This window comes from Sorghum bicolor, chromosome 5, assembly GCF_000003195.3.
Source record: "Sorghum bicolor cultivar BTx623 chromosome 5, Sorghum_bicolor_NCBIv3, whole genome shotgun sequence".
Lineage (NCBI taxonomy): Eukaryota > Viridiplantae > Streptophyta > Magnoliopsida > Poales > Poaceae > Sorghum > Sorghum bicolor.
Window position 1 is genome coordinate 69,526,167 of NC_012874.2, and position 14,809 is coordinate 69,540,975.

General features: G+C 51.2%; 4 protein-coding genes across 4 annotated transcripts; all 4 read left to right on the forward strand.

Moving 5' to 3' along the window:
- On the forward strand, nt 293–2,108 carry LOC8070197 (probable E3 ubiquitin-protein ligase ARI7). Its single transcript, XM_021462172.1, has one exon. It carries the CDS (start codon nt 315–317, stop codon nt 2,106–2,108), a length of 1,794 nt encoding a protein of 597 aa, XP_021317847.1. The 5' UTR covers nt 293–314.
- On the forward strand, nt 4,909–6,717 carry LOC8070198 (probable E3 ubiquitin-protein ligase ARI8). The gene has a single exon (XM_002449909.2). It carries the CDS (start codon nt 4,962–4,964, stop codon nt 6,624–6,626), a length of 1,665 nt encoding a protein of 554 aa, XP_002449954.1. The 5' UTR covers nt 4,909–4,961; the 3' UTR covers nt 6,627–6,717.
- LOC8070199 (probable E3 ubiquitin-protein ligase ARI8) lies at nt 7,601–9,205 on the forward strand. The gene has a single exon (XM_021462173.1). The coding sequence runs from the start codon at nt 7,601–7,603 to the stop codon at nt 9,203–9,205; it is 1,605 nt and encodes a 534-aa protein (XP_021317848.1).
- Nucleotides 12,198–14,569, forward strand: LOC8070200 (probable E3 ubiquitin-protein ligase ARI7). Its single transcript, XM_002449911.2, has one exon. It carries the CDS (start codon nt 12,463–12,465, stop codon nt 14,434–14,436), a length of 1,974 nt encoding a protein of 657 aa, XP_002449956.2. The 5' UTR covers nt 12,198–12,462; the 3' UTR covers nt 14,437–14,569.

Genomic DNA, 14,809 nt, shown 5'->3' on the forward strand with positions numbered 1-14,809 from the left:
TTTTCTATATTTAGCTAGCAAAAAATTCAGAATAAAAGATGAGTATATTTAGATGACCATTTAGTAAAACAATTGTACTGTATGTTTTTATTAAAAAAATCTCTATTCCTAATAGAAAGAATATAGATCCTAGTCCTAGGTATAGGCGTTGTAGGTCCAGGGAAGATTTTTCGCAAGTCAAAGGGCGAATGAAATCATTTAGTCATATAAAAGCTGATCTATTTTGTTTGGGAGCAAAATTCTCTGGTCAACAATATCTTAGGAGAGTCCGCATGCATAGCAGATAGCACCAGACCCTGGCGGCGCAGCGCGGCATGTCGACAGCCGAAGGCGGCAAGGGCCGCGGCCGCGTCAGGAAGAAGAGAAGCAGGGACGGCGGCGAGGGAAAGAATGCCGCCGGCATTAGATGCCGGGTTGACGAGGACTACGGCGATGGCGAGATTGACGCCGGCAAGACATGCCGGGGTGAGGAGGACTATGGCGATGGCGAGATCGGCGCCGGCAAGAGACGCCCGTTTGACGAGGACGACAACGATGGCAGGACCGGCGACGACGAGGGCACGGGAGATTGCAGCATAAACTGTGACGACGAGACGGACGGCGGCGGCGACAGCACGGGCCAGGATTTCATCTACTACTACAGCAACGACGACGATGACGCGGAGACGGAGGTCGACGACGACGCCAACGCGGTGGAACTCGCGGAGAAGAGGTACATCGTTCTGAGCCAGGATGATATCCGCGCGCGGCAGGAGGCGGACACGGCCGAGGTCGCCGAGGTGCTGTCCGTCCCGCGGGGCTTCGCCGCCGTCCTGCTGCGGCACTACAAGTGGCGAGCGATGCGTGTCCAGGACGAATGGTTCTCCGACGACCGCCGCATCCGCGACGCCGTCGGCATGCCGGCGGACGACGGCGGCGTCATCGTGCCCACGGCGCACAGCCGCGAGCGTCTCGTCTGCGCCATCTGCTTCGGAACGTTCCCCGCCGGCAGGACGAGGTCCGCGGCGTGCTCCGCCCACTTCTACTGCGACGAGTGCTGGCGCGGGTACATCCGCGCGGCGGTGGAGGACGGCCCGCGGTGCCTGTCGCTGCGGTGCCCGGACCCGTCCTGCTCGGCGGCCGTCGTGCGGGAGCTGGTCGACGAGGTGGCCGACGACGCCGAGGAGAAGGCCCGGTACGCGCGGTTCGCGCTCTGGTCGTTCGTGGACGAGAGCGGCGGCAGGGTCAAGTGGTGCCCGGGACGCGGCTGCTCCCGCGCCGTGGAGTTCGTCGGCTGCGCCGGCGACGCGACGGAGGTGTTCTGCGAGTGCACGCACGGCTTCTGCTGGAGCTGCGGCGAGGAGGCGCACCGGCCGGTGTCGTGCGAGACGGTGCGCGCGTGGCTGGCCAAGAACGTCTCCGACTCGGAGACGGCGAACTGGGTGCTGACCAACACCAAGCTCTGCCCCAAGTGCCGGCGGCCGATCGAGAAGAACCTGGGGTGCATGCACATGACGTGCAGCACCCCCTGCCGCTACGAGTTCTGCTGGGTGTGCTTGGGCCCATGGCCGCACCGCTCCGGCTGCCGCTCGAGCTACCAGGAGAGTGGCATGGACGCTGCCCAGCAACGGCAGCAGCAGGCCAAGGCGTCGCTGGACAGGTACCTGTATCACTACGAGCGGTGGGCAGTGAACGCCAAGTCGATGCAGAAGGCTCTGGCGGACATGGACGAGTTGAAGAGGTCGGAGCTGGAGAAGATGGCGGCGACGCTGGAAATCCAGGTGGAGGATCTTGAGTTCCTGACCATGGCGTATGAGCTGATCGCCTATGGCCGGCGAGTGACGCGCTGGGTGTATGCGTACGGGTACTACCTGGACCCAGAGGCCAAGCGGAACCTGCTCGACCAGCTGCAGGACGACGCCAACCGGCGGCTGGAAGACCTGCACCACGCCGCCGAGGTGGAGAGGATGAAGTTCTGCGGCGGCCAAGGCGGATCCGCCATGAACGACATGTACAGGGCGTACAAGGAACAGCTCGTGAAGCTCACCAAAGTAACTCGAAACTACTTTGGGAACCTCGTGAAAGCGTTTGAAACCGACCTGCCCGAGTTCAATTCTGTGAAAAAATAGGTAGCAATCCAGGGATTCATTCATTCGTGTTTCAGTTTTGCTTTATCTTGATTCTGTGTTCTTGTCACTTCATACATATGGACAATCTCCTATATACATATAAGTTTCAATCATTTTATTAGTTAGGGAAATTATATTAGTTTGGCGATGTTGAAATCAAATTTTACCGTCTTCTATGTCAATTTTCCCTCTCCGTGTACCGGAGGTATTATTAAGTTTAGTTTTAGTTTCTAACATTAAGTTACTTTAGTGATCGTGTTTAGTCTAAGATAAGATCTTGTTTTTGTTTGAGTTCATTTCAACAAATTGCTCATGGAGATGCACCTTTACAAAGGTAATATATTCAATATCATCACTAGTAATCAGCATATCATCCACATAAAGCAAAAGTAATGTGCGGTGACGCTTAGAAACATGCACAAACAGTGAAGGATCATGATGTCATTGCATATATACTTCATGTAAATTACCATGAAGAGAAAAACATTTTTGACATCTACCAGATAGATATTCCATGAGCAAATGGCGGCCACAACAATGAAGTTCGAATAGTAGCTATATGAGCGATAGGAGGAAAAGGTCTCCTCGTAGTCGTGACATTAGGTGCTAGATGTTGTCTAGGAGGTGACCTCCGCTTACAGCTTAGGTAAGCCAAAGTGCGCCTAGACTTTTTCAAGGCGGTTCCTAGGCGTTTTATACACATCTACATATATTAACTTGAATAAAGAAGAAATAGGAGAAATGTGCACCTAAAGTTAAATAGAATATCCCATCAAAGAGCCTAGCCCACCTTCTCTATCCCCCCGCCTCCTCCTAGATGCACGCACGACGCACCTGTGCCCCTAAATCTGTTTTATGTCTGCCTATCTTTCGTCTTTGCCACTATCCACATCCTATCAGTCATGTCTACCATCTGTGCTGCCATGTGCGGCCACCAAGTTGCGCCTATTGTCTTCACTGCCAGTGCAACTGCACCTCTACCGTCTTCGCCATCGTACATAGCATCGGCCTTTGCTGCCATACATCCACACCCTACACGTCCCTCTCTGTCCTTTCCTCTTCCCCTGTCGCTCAACATCGCTATCTTCATGGAACTACCTGTAGAGACATCAAGGGACGACTTGTTCGTCTACCAGAACTAATGGGCACTACCTAGGTATCTCCTACCCCTAGGCTCTGTGGTACCCCATCACCTAGTGCAAGGCAGCCACAGGATGTCGCCTTGTCAAACACTTCATAAGACTGTTGAAAACTTCGAGCAACTAAGCAAACTTTGTATCACTTGATTGATCCATCAACTTTTATTTTAACTTTATAAACCTATTTGCATTTGATGGGGACAACACGTGCAGATAAAGGAACCACCTCCCAAGTACTAGTGTGCTCCAAAGCTGCAAGTTCTTTAAACATGAGCCTTCTCCCAAGCTAGAAGCTAGTCAGGAATGCTCAAGGCCTCCTAGTATGAAGAAGGTTCACTAATAGCACCAACAGTGAGGAAAAAGCCTATCAGGCACAAGAATGGTGGGTCAATTTCTAAGATCATAATATGGGTCTAGACCAGAAGAGGGATCATAGGAAGGAGTATTTGTGGCACTGGCCTTAGGATAAGGAAAACTAGAAGGTGGCTTAGTTTTGAAGGAACATAAGGACAATATTTATAATGAAAATGAATAGGAGGACGTGTAGGAATAGATTGTGAAGGAATGGGAAGATTGTGGGAAATATGAATATCAAGTGAAGGTGTGATAGAATCCATAGGTGAAGTAGATGAAGAAGATGATGGTGAATAAATGTAGATAGGATGTAAGCAAAGTTGACATCAGAATAGATCAGCAGTGTTTTTCTCTCACAATAGGTCGGCCAACAGTAATTTCAGCCATAACTTTTCAGACCAGTGAACAGAGCCTTAAGGATAAGACTCAATAAAGTTGACATCACGGAAAAAACAAATATGATGTGCAGAAGGATACTTCTTTATGACACCCGCTAGAAGAAACTAGAATTACTTTTATTCTGGAGTCTTCAGATATACATATATATGTATAAATATACAATAAGCACTTGGACCTAGGCCAAACTAAACCATGTATAGGATATGTGTGGTTGACACTAGTTATCGGGTAAGTAAAAATGTTATAAGTTTGCTATGCCACAACTATTGATATCTTGTTTATATAATTTGGTCAAACTATGGTTTAAAATGGGACAAAATTAGAATATTATGTTTTTTAGACAAAAGTTTGAACCTAGTACACATGCACACCTTTGTTATGCTATTAATTAAATACTCCCTCTGTCTTTAAATGAAAGGTATCCAAGTGATTTTTAGTTAAAGTAAAGAGTATGAAAAAATACCAAATTATCCATTAGTAGTTGGGGAGTAGTTCAGTTGTTATTTTTCTTAGTGATTGGCTATTTGATTTGGATGACGCCAAATTTAAATGAAACCTCAATAGTTCCTGCCAAAAACAACGGAAAAACGTTGAGGACCCAGAATACTTTGTATTTTGATACAAATTTTAAACTTTGAAACCTTTATATTTTATATACTGTAGAGACAAAGCGAGTATATTTGTTTTCTTTTCTTTTTTTTTTGATTAAAGCGTATATTTCTTGAATCACCATGTTAATAGTAGTACAATAAAAAAAGTAGAATTTTTACTCACATGCCGTTATCCATAATGTGTTGTGGGTACAGGGCTCTCAAGATCTGAAGTCAACGATATCCACAAGAGTTTGTTTGTGCAAACAAAATCCCCAATGTTTTAGCAGAGTGCTGATAGTCGCATCGCACCAGCAACGTACGTGTCTAACTTCGCCAGGGACCCTGGCGGCGAGGCGTGGCGGCGCAGCATGAAGAAAACAAACAAGGACGGCGATGGCGACAATGGCCTCAGCAAGACATGCCCGATCGCCGCCGCTTCAACAGCCGGCACTGGCGAGACTGGAGACGACACGGAAGATTATAACAAGAACGGTGACGAGATCGACGACAACGGCGACTGCACCGGTGAGGAGGATTTGATCTACTACTACAGCGACGACGAGGAGACGACGGAGGTCGACGGCGCCGAGCCGATCGAACGCGCCGACGAGAGGTACATCGTTCTGAGCCAGGACGCTATCCGCGGGCGGCAGGAAGCGGACATCGCCAAGGTCACCGATGTGCTGTCCGTCCCGCCGGGCATCGCCGCCGTCCTACTGCGGCACTACAAGTGGCGAGTGATGCGGCTCCAGGAGGAGTGGTTCTCCGACGACCGCCGCATCCGCGACGCCGTCGGCCTGCCGGCGGACGGCGGCGTCCTCGTGCCCACGGCGCTTATTAGCCGCAGGCGCGTCGCCGTCGACTGCGCCATCTGCTTCGGAAGTTTCCCCGCCGGCAGGACGAGGTCCGCGGCGTGCTCCACCCACTTGTACTGCGTCGAGTGCTGGCGCGGGTACGTGCGCGCGGCCGTCGAGGACGGCCCGCGGTGCCTGTCGCTGCGGTGCCCGGACACGTCCTGCTCGGCGGCCGTGGCGCGGGAGCTGGTCGACGAGGTGGCCGACGCCAAGGACAGGGCGCGGTACGCGCGGTTCGCGCTCTGGTCGTTCGTGGACGAGAGCGGCGGCAGGGTCAAGTGGTGCCCCGGCCGCGGCTGCTCCCGCGCCGTGGAGTTCGTCGGCTGCGCCGGCGACGCGACGGACGTGTTGTGCGAGTGCACGCACGGCTTCTGCTGGAGCTGCGGCGAGGAGGCGCACCGGCCGGTGTCGTGCGAGACGGTGCGCGCCTGGCTGGCCAAGAACGTCTCCGACTCGGAGACGGCGAACTGGGTGCTGACCAACACCAAGCTCTGCCCCAAATGCCGGCGGCCGATCGAGAAGAACCAGGGCTGCAACAACATGACGTGCAGCGCCCCCTGCTACTGCCGTTTCTGCTGGATCTGCCTGCAGCCATTGGGACGCAGGCACATCGGCTGCCATGGCTACCGGGCGCAGCCGGGCAAGGTCAACGCCGGCGGCAAGGACGAGCAACGGCGGGAGCAAGCCAAGGCGTCGTTGGACAGGTACCTGTACCACTACGAGCGGTGGGCGGCGAACGACACGTCGCTGCAGAAGGTTTTCAAGGACATGGCCGACCTGGAGGGTAATAAGGGGCTGGAGAAGATGGCGAAGAAGGTGAGGGTTCCGGCCAGCGATCTGAGGTTCCTGACCAGGGCGTACGAGCAGGTCGCCGACGGCCGGCGAGTCCTGCGGTGGGCGCACGCGTACGGCTACTTCCTGGACCCGAAGCGCGACGCCATCAAGCGCAACCTGTTCGACCAGCTCCAGAAGGACGCCAACAGTTCGCTGGAGCGTCTGCACGGCTGCGCCGAGGGGGAGAGGATGGAGCTCTGCGCCGGCGACGCGGCCGACGTCGGCGAGAGGTACAAGAGCTACAAGGAGAAGCTTCAGAGCCTCACCCAGGTGACGCGGCACTACTTCGAGAACCTCGTGAAAGCCTTCGAGACCAACCTGGCCGAGGTGGAGACGACGGAGTAGGAGACATGGATGGATTCCAAACCCATACTACTATCTTTCATCAGATTTATACTTCGCACTAAAGACTTAAATTAGTGTGTTATTCAGTTTAGCTTCAGTCACTCATTCTTTTTTCTGTCGTTTTGGGGATACCGGAAGCATAACCCGCACGTTCGCGTGAATTTGCAGATGATTTAAAATTTCATAAGACAAAGTTGGCATGGAATTAGCACTTGGGATTAAGGTCAAATTGTTAAGCCAAAGTCAGTGCAAGATTAGATGCAAAAAGACACGCATCAAAAGTGCAAGTACCATAGAGTTCCATGGTGTTTTATCATTTATGCATTTCAAAGGAGGCCTAATAAAAGCTTTAAAGCGTCGGATTAGATGCCGTTTCTAAATAATTAGCTCAGTAAATCCTAATTAAACATTAGTATCTCCATCTTTTAATTAGATATAATAATCTTCGATTAGATCTTCCGTTTCATTTAATTATGCCTTATTTAATTTATCTCAAAAACTAAAATTTTTTCAACATTCTCTACCATATCAAATCTTGCCGCACATGTATAAAGCATTAAGTATAGATAAAAAATCTATAAACAATAATGATTCCTTTCACAAGATCCTCGGAAGTCGTCAACCCTTCCGCAGTAAATTCTCTTCACCTTCACGTAGATGCGCGGAGTCTGTTTTTCTACTGGGCTATTTATGGGCCGGGCGCACTGCCATTTCCAGCGCATAGAGATGGCCTACAGCTACAGGCCCATCTCATCTTGCTTGCCATCGGATGTGTGATGGACGGCTTCCGGCTTCCTATCTTCCAGCACCCAGCATCTGCTGCTGGACGCGAGACACAATCGGTTCAAAAAACGAGATATGCATGTCGAATCGAATCCCTTTAAATAAGCAACTGCAAGATTTTGCGATAGATAGCATAGTACCCTCATCTACTAAACCCTCCTCCTCCGTGAGACCTCATCGGCGGCACGACGATGGGGACGGCGGGGTACGAGTACGACGACGACGACGACGATGGCTACGGTGAGGACGACGACTACACGTTCGACGACACCTGCGACTACGACGACGATGTCCAAACCACGGAAGTAAACGCCGCCGACGGCGCCGACGAGGAGGAGGAGCAGAGGTACGTCGTCCTCACCGAGGACGCCGTCCGCGCGCGGCAGGAGGCGGAGACGGCCAAGGTCGCCGAGATCCTCTCCATCCCGCGGGGCTTCGCGGCCGTCCTGCTGCGCCACTTCAAGTGGAGCGCCGGCCGTGGCCAGGAGGAGTGGTTCTCCGACGACGCCCGCGTCCGCGCCGCCATCGGCCTTCCAGCCGACGGCGTGCCCGTGCCGACGGTTGTCAGCCGCGCCGAGCTGTCCTGCGCCATCTGCTTCGTGGACCACCCCGCCGGGAAGACGAGGTCGGCGGGGTGCGCCCACTTCTACTGCGGCGAGTGCTGGCGCGCGTACATCCGCGCGGCGGTGGACGACGGCGCGCGGTGCCTGGCGCTGCGGTGCCCGGACCCGTCCTGCCACGCCGCCGTCGTCCAGGAGCTCGTCGACGTGGCCGCCGACGCCAAGGACAGGGAGCGGTACGCGCGGTTCACGCTCCGGTCGTTCGTGGAGGAGGGCAGCAGCGGCGGCGGCGCCGGCGGTGGTGGGCGGATCAAGTGGTGCCCGGGCGCCGGGTGCACGCGCGCCGTGGAGTTCCTCGGCGGCGCCGCCGCCGCCGCCGCGGACGTGTTCTGCGCGTGCAGGCATGGCTTCTGCTGGAGCTGCGGCGAGGAGGCGCACCGGCCGGTGACGTGCGACACGGTGCGCGCGTGGCTGGACAAGAACGCGTCCTACACGGAGACGTCCAACTGGGTGCTTGCCAACACCAAGCACTGCCCGCGGTGCCGGCTGCCCATCGAGAAGAACCAGGGGTGCATGCACATGACGTGCCCGCCGCCGTGCGGACACGAGTTCTGCTGGGTCTGCCTCGACTCCTGGGACAACCACACCGGCTGCGCAGGCTTCGACGGCGGCGGCAATGGCGGCAGGCAGGAGGAAGGGGAAACGGCGACGGCGAGGCAGCAGAGCCGGAGCCAGGCGGCCATGGACATGGACAGGTACGTGTACCACTACGAGCGGTGGGCGGCCAACTACTCGTCGCTGGAGAACGTGTTCAAGGACATGGCGCATCTGGAGAGCTCGGAGATCGAGAGGATCGCGGCCGTGTCCGGGCAGCCGGCGGCGAGCTTCGCGTTCCTGAGCAAGGCGTACGAGGAGATCGCGCATGGCCGGCGGGTGCTCAAGTGGGCGAACGCGTACGGCTACTACCTGGACCCGGTGCGCGACGCCGCCAAGCGCGGCCTGTTCGAGGACCTGCTGGACCAGGCCAACTCGCAGCTGGAGCGACTGCACGCCGCCGCCGAGCTGGAGAGGAGGGAGCTCTTCTGCTCCGACGCCGAGCCCGCCGTCGTCAGAGACCTGCTCAAGTACTACAAGGACAGGGTCGAGAGCTACACGACGGCGACGAGGACCTTCTTGAGGAACCTCGTCAAAGCGTTCGAGACCACGGACCTGCCGGAGTTCAAGTCACTCAAGTAGACACTGGATGCATGCATGGATCCTTCATCAATCAGAATCACTCTTTTGGACTAGTGTGATTAAGTTTTTATATACTTATTATTATCTCATTCTTGACGGTTTTCAACGTTGGTAAAATCTGTGATAGACAGCTTATTTTGGATCATCTTTGGCTAGGGTAAATTGGTTTGGGATCACTTTTTAGAACTAGTGTGGCAAATGCAAACTATTTGCAGCTTCAAAGTGACTCATAGGGGTTAATGTCTACATTTCTGCCTTTTTACATAGCCAAATTAAATCTCACACAATTGTTGGTGGAGAATTTTTTATAGTTAATAAATTATATTGAATAATTAATTGGAGAAATTTGGTGGATTTGTGTATCTAAGATCTCTAGGAATTTAGTATAGTGTACCTGCTAAACAAATAGATATAGCAAGTTAACAAAAAAAAACATTAAATTTTATCCTTCTGCAACATTCTATTACAGTGCTTCCTAAATGTTTTGGCGTTGAGAACTCAATTTTTTCTTTTAATATTTATTTGTTTCCTATCGCTTTATCATCTAGAATCCATGCATCATGTTGGATATAGAGTTTTTTGGCAAACTGTTGGAGGACACTTTTTTTTTCTTAAAAATCATAATAGGAGTTATTCTACAAAACTCATCGAAATACTCTAAGTCTCTATAGGTACTTTTCTATTTGTATAAGTCGCATCAACAAAATATTAGGTTTGGTGTGACAATAAAAGATTATATTTTTAATTTCGCACTATCTTATAATCTAGTTAAACTTAAGGCCTTGTTTAGTTGTGAAAAGTTTTTTGATTTCGCTACTGTAACACTTTTGTTTTTATTTGTCAAACATTGTCCAATTATGAAGTAACTAGGCTTAAAAGATTCGTCTCGTGATTTACAGGCAAACTATACAATTAGTTTTTATTTTCATCTATATTTAATACTCCATGTGCCGTAAGATTCGATGTGATGGAGAATCTTGGAAATTTTTTGGTTTTTTGTAGGAACTAAACAAGGCCTAAGTAAGTTTCGAAACCTAGAATTATATATTTCATTTTGGGATGAAATAGCAGCAGTACTGCCGAACTGGTAAATTCTTTTCTAAAATTGGTATGGACTTGTAGCGTCAATCGTGCCATGTCAGGTGTACTCTCTTGGCCCCACTAAAAATGTTATTTTTAATTTTTGTATGTCATGTTTGACTATTTGTCCCACTAGTATTTCCAAAAGATTTTGTACTACCTCATTTGCAGTTACAGATATTAAGACTGTCTATAAAATTAACACTCTTTCCATATCATAGATATCTTATTTTTTATTGTTATTCAAGCAACATATAATTTTATCGTTATTTGGTTTAAAAAATATTTCTCCTAAATCATATCTTGTAACTTATTCTTTTACTCGTACCAACTATTCTATATAAAACTGTTACATAAAAATATCGGCCTTGTTTACTTTCCAAAAAGTTTTGCCAAATTTCAGATTTCCTGCCACATCGAATCTTACGGCATATCCATGGAGTATTAAATATAGAATAAAATAAAAATTAATTACACGGTTTACTTGTAATTTGTGAAACGAATCTGTTGAGCCTAATTATTCTATGATTGGACAATATTTTTTTAAATACAAACAAAAATACTATAATATTCGAAATTCTAATTTTTTGCCAACTAAACAAGGCCTAAATAATATTGAGATAAAATGAAGGAAAAAGTCTACATAAACCTCCAAACTACTTAGGGTGGAATATTTTACCCCCCAAACTATAAAATCAGATATTCTACTCCCTGAACTTTCAAAACCGGTCAAATAACCCCCTAGAGTGGTTTTGTCTTCTTCTTTTTTATTTATTTCTGCCGAATCTTTGAAAAATCATAATAAATCACATAAAAAATCATAAAATAAAAATTTCAATTTTGTTGAACTCCTAATGAGTAGATTTACACAATGCATATATAATACAGTATACTTTAGTATAAAGTTTTTTTTTAGCTTTAAATCTATGTTTTTTATAATTAATAAGAATAATTAATATATGTAGTTAAACATTTTATGGTGGGCTCTTACGTATTGGATCAAGTATAACTTAGTTATATATTTATTTAGCTTTGTTCTTGTTAAATCTATGCTTTATATATAACTAAGTTATACGTGATCTAATGAGTATGAAATTTTTACCATAGTTCATACATACAATAATGAGCCCGCCATAAAAATTTTACCACAATTGGACCATAGGAATACATATATGAATTATTCGAATTAATTATAGAAAAAATATAGATTTAAAATTACAGTAAAAACTTTATACTAAAATATACCATATTATATATTCACTGTAGAAATCCAACAAAATTGAATTTTTTATTTTATGATTTTTCTATGATTTATTATGATTTTTCAAAATTCAGCAGAAATAAATAAAAAAAACACACAACCACTAACTAAAACCACTCGAGGGTTATTTGACTGGTTTTGAAAGTTCAGTGATAGAATTAGAGGATAAAGTATTCAATTTTAAATAGTTTTTGGGTTATATACACTTTTTCTTAAAATAAATGGCTACAATATTAAAAAGGGACGTGAATGAACGGCTGTCTCGTGGACGCGGGGACGTCAGCAGCCACGACCGCATAGTGTGTGCCGTGTCGTGTGCGGCCGCTAGCGTCCGTTTTCACTTTTCACCGAATCAATCCTCGATCATCATGCAGCTTTTTTTTACTTAACAGCAAAGTTTCGATATTTTTTTTACATACATGGAAATTCCTTTTTATCCAATTGTATTTGTTCGTATACTCCAATAGGAGTAGGACATCAAATTTTTTTAGGGCCTTGTTTAGTTTCAAAAAATTTTGCAAAATTTTTCAGATTCCCCGTCACATCGAATCTTTAGACGTATGCATGAAGCGTTAAATATAGACGAAAATAAAAACTAATTACACAGTTTGATCGAAATTGACGAGACGAATCTTTTGAGCCTAGTTAGTACATGATTGGACAATATTTGTCAAATACAAACAAAATTGGTATTATTTACATTTTGCAAAATATTTTGCAAGTAAACCGGAGTAGGAGTAGGACATCAAATCCTAGTAGTACTCGTTAGGATTTCTTTTTATTAAAAAACTATCTTCCTATCCTAGCCCGTCGTCGGAAAAAGTCCGAGGAAGCTACGAGGACACCGCTACATGCCAACGGAACGCGGTTAGGAGTCCAACGCCCCCACCAAGAATCCGCCGCCCCGGCGTCCGGCATGGGCAGCAGCAGCGACCATCACGGCGGCGCCTGCAACAAGCGGTCCCGAAACGCCAGCAGCTTCGCGGAAGACGACGACGGCAAGGGCGAGACGAGCCGCCGCCGCAAGATCTGCGAAGGCGCGCCTACCTCCGGGCCCTCCGGCCGCCCCCGCCACGACGGAGACAGCGGCGACGGCGCTGGCGACTCTTGCGGAGGCCATGCTCAGGCAGCGCCTCATGGCGACGGCCCCGACCCCGACCCCGACCCCGGCGAGGAGGATTACATGTGCGCGTACGACGACTGCGACGACGACGGCGGCGCTGGCGAGGAGGATTACATCTGCGAGTACGACGATGACGACGGCGTCGGAGGATCCGAGCAGGCACAGCTCGACGACGCCGCCCCGGCGGCGGCGTGCGCCAGGGAGGAGCGGAGGTACGTGGTTCTAACCGAGGAGGACATCTGCGCGCGGCAAGAAGCGGACACGGCGAAGGTCGCCGAGGTGCTGTCGATCCCGCCCGGATTCGCGGCCGTCCTGCTGCGCCACTTCAAGTGGCGCGTGGGGCGGGTCCAGGAGGAGTGGTTCACGGACGACCGGCGCGTGCGCGGCGCCGTCGGCCTGCCCCTGGACCCGTACCAGCTCGACCTCGTCCCCGCGTCCCGCGGCGCGGGGCCGGGCCCGGGGCCGCGCGTGTGCGGCATCTGCTTCGACGAGTTCCCGGCGGGGCGGACGGCGTCGGCGGGGTGCGAACACTTGTACTGCCACGGGTGCTGGCAAGGGTACGTCCGCGCCGCGGTGGCCGACGGCCCGCGCTGCCTGTCGCTGCGGTGCCCGGACCCGTCCTGCTCCGCGCCCGTCGTCCGGGAGCTCGTGGACGAGGTGCTGGCTTCGGCGGCGGACGAATCGGGGAGCGCGGACGACGACGGGGACCGGTACGCGCGGTTCTGGCTGCGGTCGTACGTGGAGGAGAGTGGCGGGAAGGTGCGGTGGTGCGGCGGCGCCGGGTGCGCCCGCGCGCTGGAGTTCCTCGGCGACGCCGCCTCGGCGGACGCGGACGTGTTCTGCGAGTGCGGGCACGGGGTGTGCTGGTCCTGCGGCGAGGAGGCGCACCGGCCGGTGTCGTGCGGCACGGTGCGCGCGTGGCTGGTGAAGAACAGCTCCGACTCGGCGGAGACGGCCAACTGGGTGGTGGCGCACACCAAGCCGTGCCCCAAGTGCGGCCGCCCCATCGAGAAGAACCAGGGCTGCAACCACATGCGCTGCTCCCCGCCCTGCGGCCACCACTTCTGCTGGCTCTGCCTCCAGCCGGCGGGAGGCGCCAACCACTACGCCTGCAACGACAGCCGCGCGGGTCCTGCCGCCGGCGCTGACGAAGAAGCGGCGGCTGCGGTGGCGAGCACCGGCACCGGCACCGCCGCCGCCAAGGAGGAGCAGGCGAATCGGCGTCGGGCGAGGGCGTCGCTGGAGCGGTACCTGTACCACTACGAGCGGTGGGCGTCGAACCGTGCGGCGCTGGAGAGCGCGGCACGGGACATGGCGGCGCTGGAGCGCGGGGAGCTGGAGCGGATGGCGAGAGCCGCGGACGTGCCGGCCACGGAGCTCGCGTTCGTGGCGGAGGCGTACCGGCAGGTGGGCGACGGGCGGCGGGTGCTGCGGTGGGCGCACGCGTACGGCTACTTCCTGGACCCGGAGCGCGACGCGGCCAAGCGCGCGCTGTTCGACGACCTGCAGAACCAGGCCAACCGGTGGCTCGAGTGCCTCCACGCCGCCGCCGAGCTCGAGCGGACGGACCTCTTCGGCGACGGCAAGGGCAAGAAGGCGGCGGACGCGCCTGCTGTGGTTGTTGACGCCGAGGCGTTCAGGGCGTACAGGCAGAAGGTGGCTAACCTCACCGGAGTGACGCGCAAGTTCTTGGGCAACCTCGTCAGGGCGTTCGAGACCGACCTGCCGGAAGTGGCGGCGGCGGTGAATCCCAATCCGGCGAAGTAGTAGATAGGCGTAGATAAGAGGATGTATGTATGGATTCCCCATCATCCGTGTTCGTGTTCCTGTGTATTGATCGAAAGAACTTTGAACTGAGATCATGAAGGTGCTCGCTGAAATGCTTGTGGCGCATCGCATCCATGTCCGTGTTCCTTGCATAGATTGATCAGAAGAACATCGCCCCGCCATGAAAGGTGCTCGCTGACGCGCTCAGGGTAAGGTGGATGAAAATGGTCGACACCCCATCAAAGTTTTTTCTAAAAAAAATATTAAAATTTATAGTAACAAATTAGTATTATTAGATTTATTATAGTATATATTTTGATAAGATACTTATTTTATATAATAGTAGATATTGATATTTTTTTATAAAGTTATA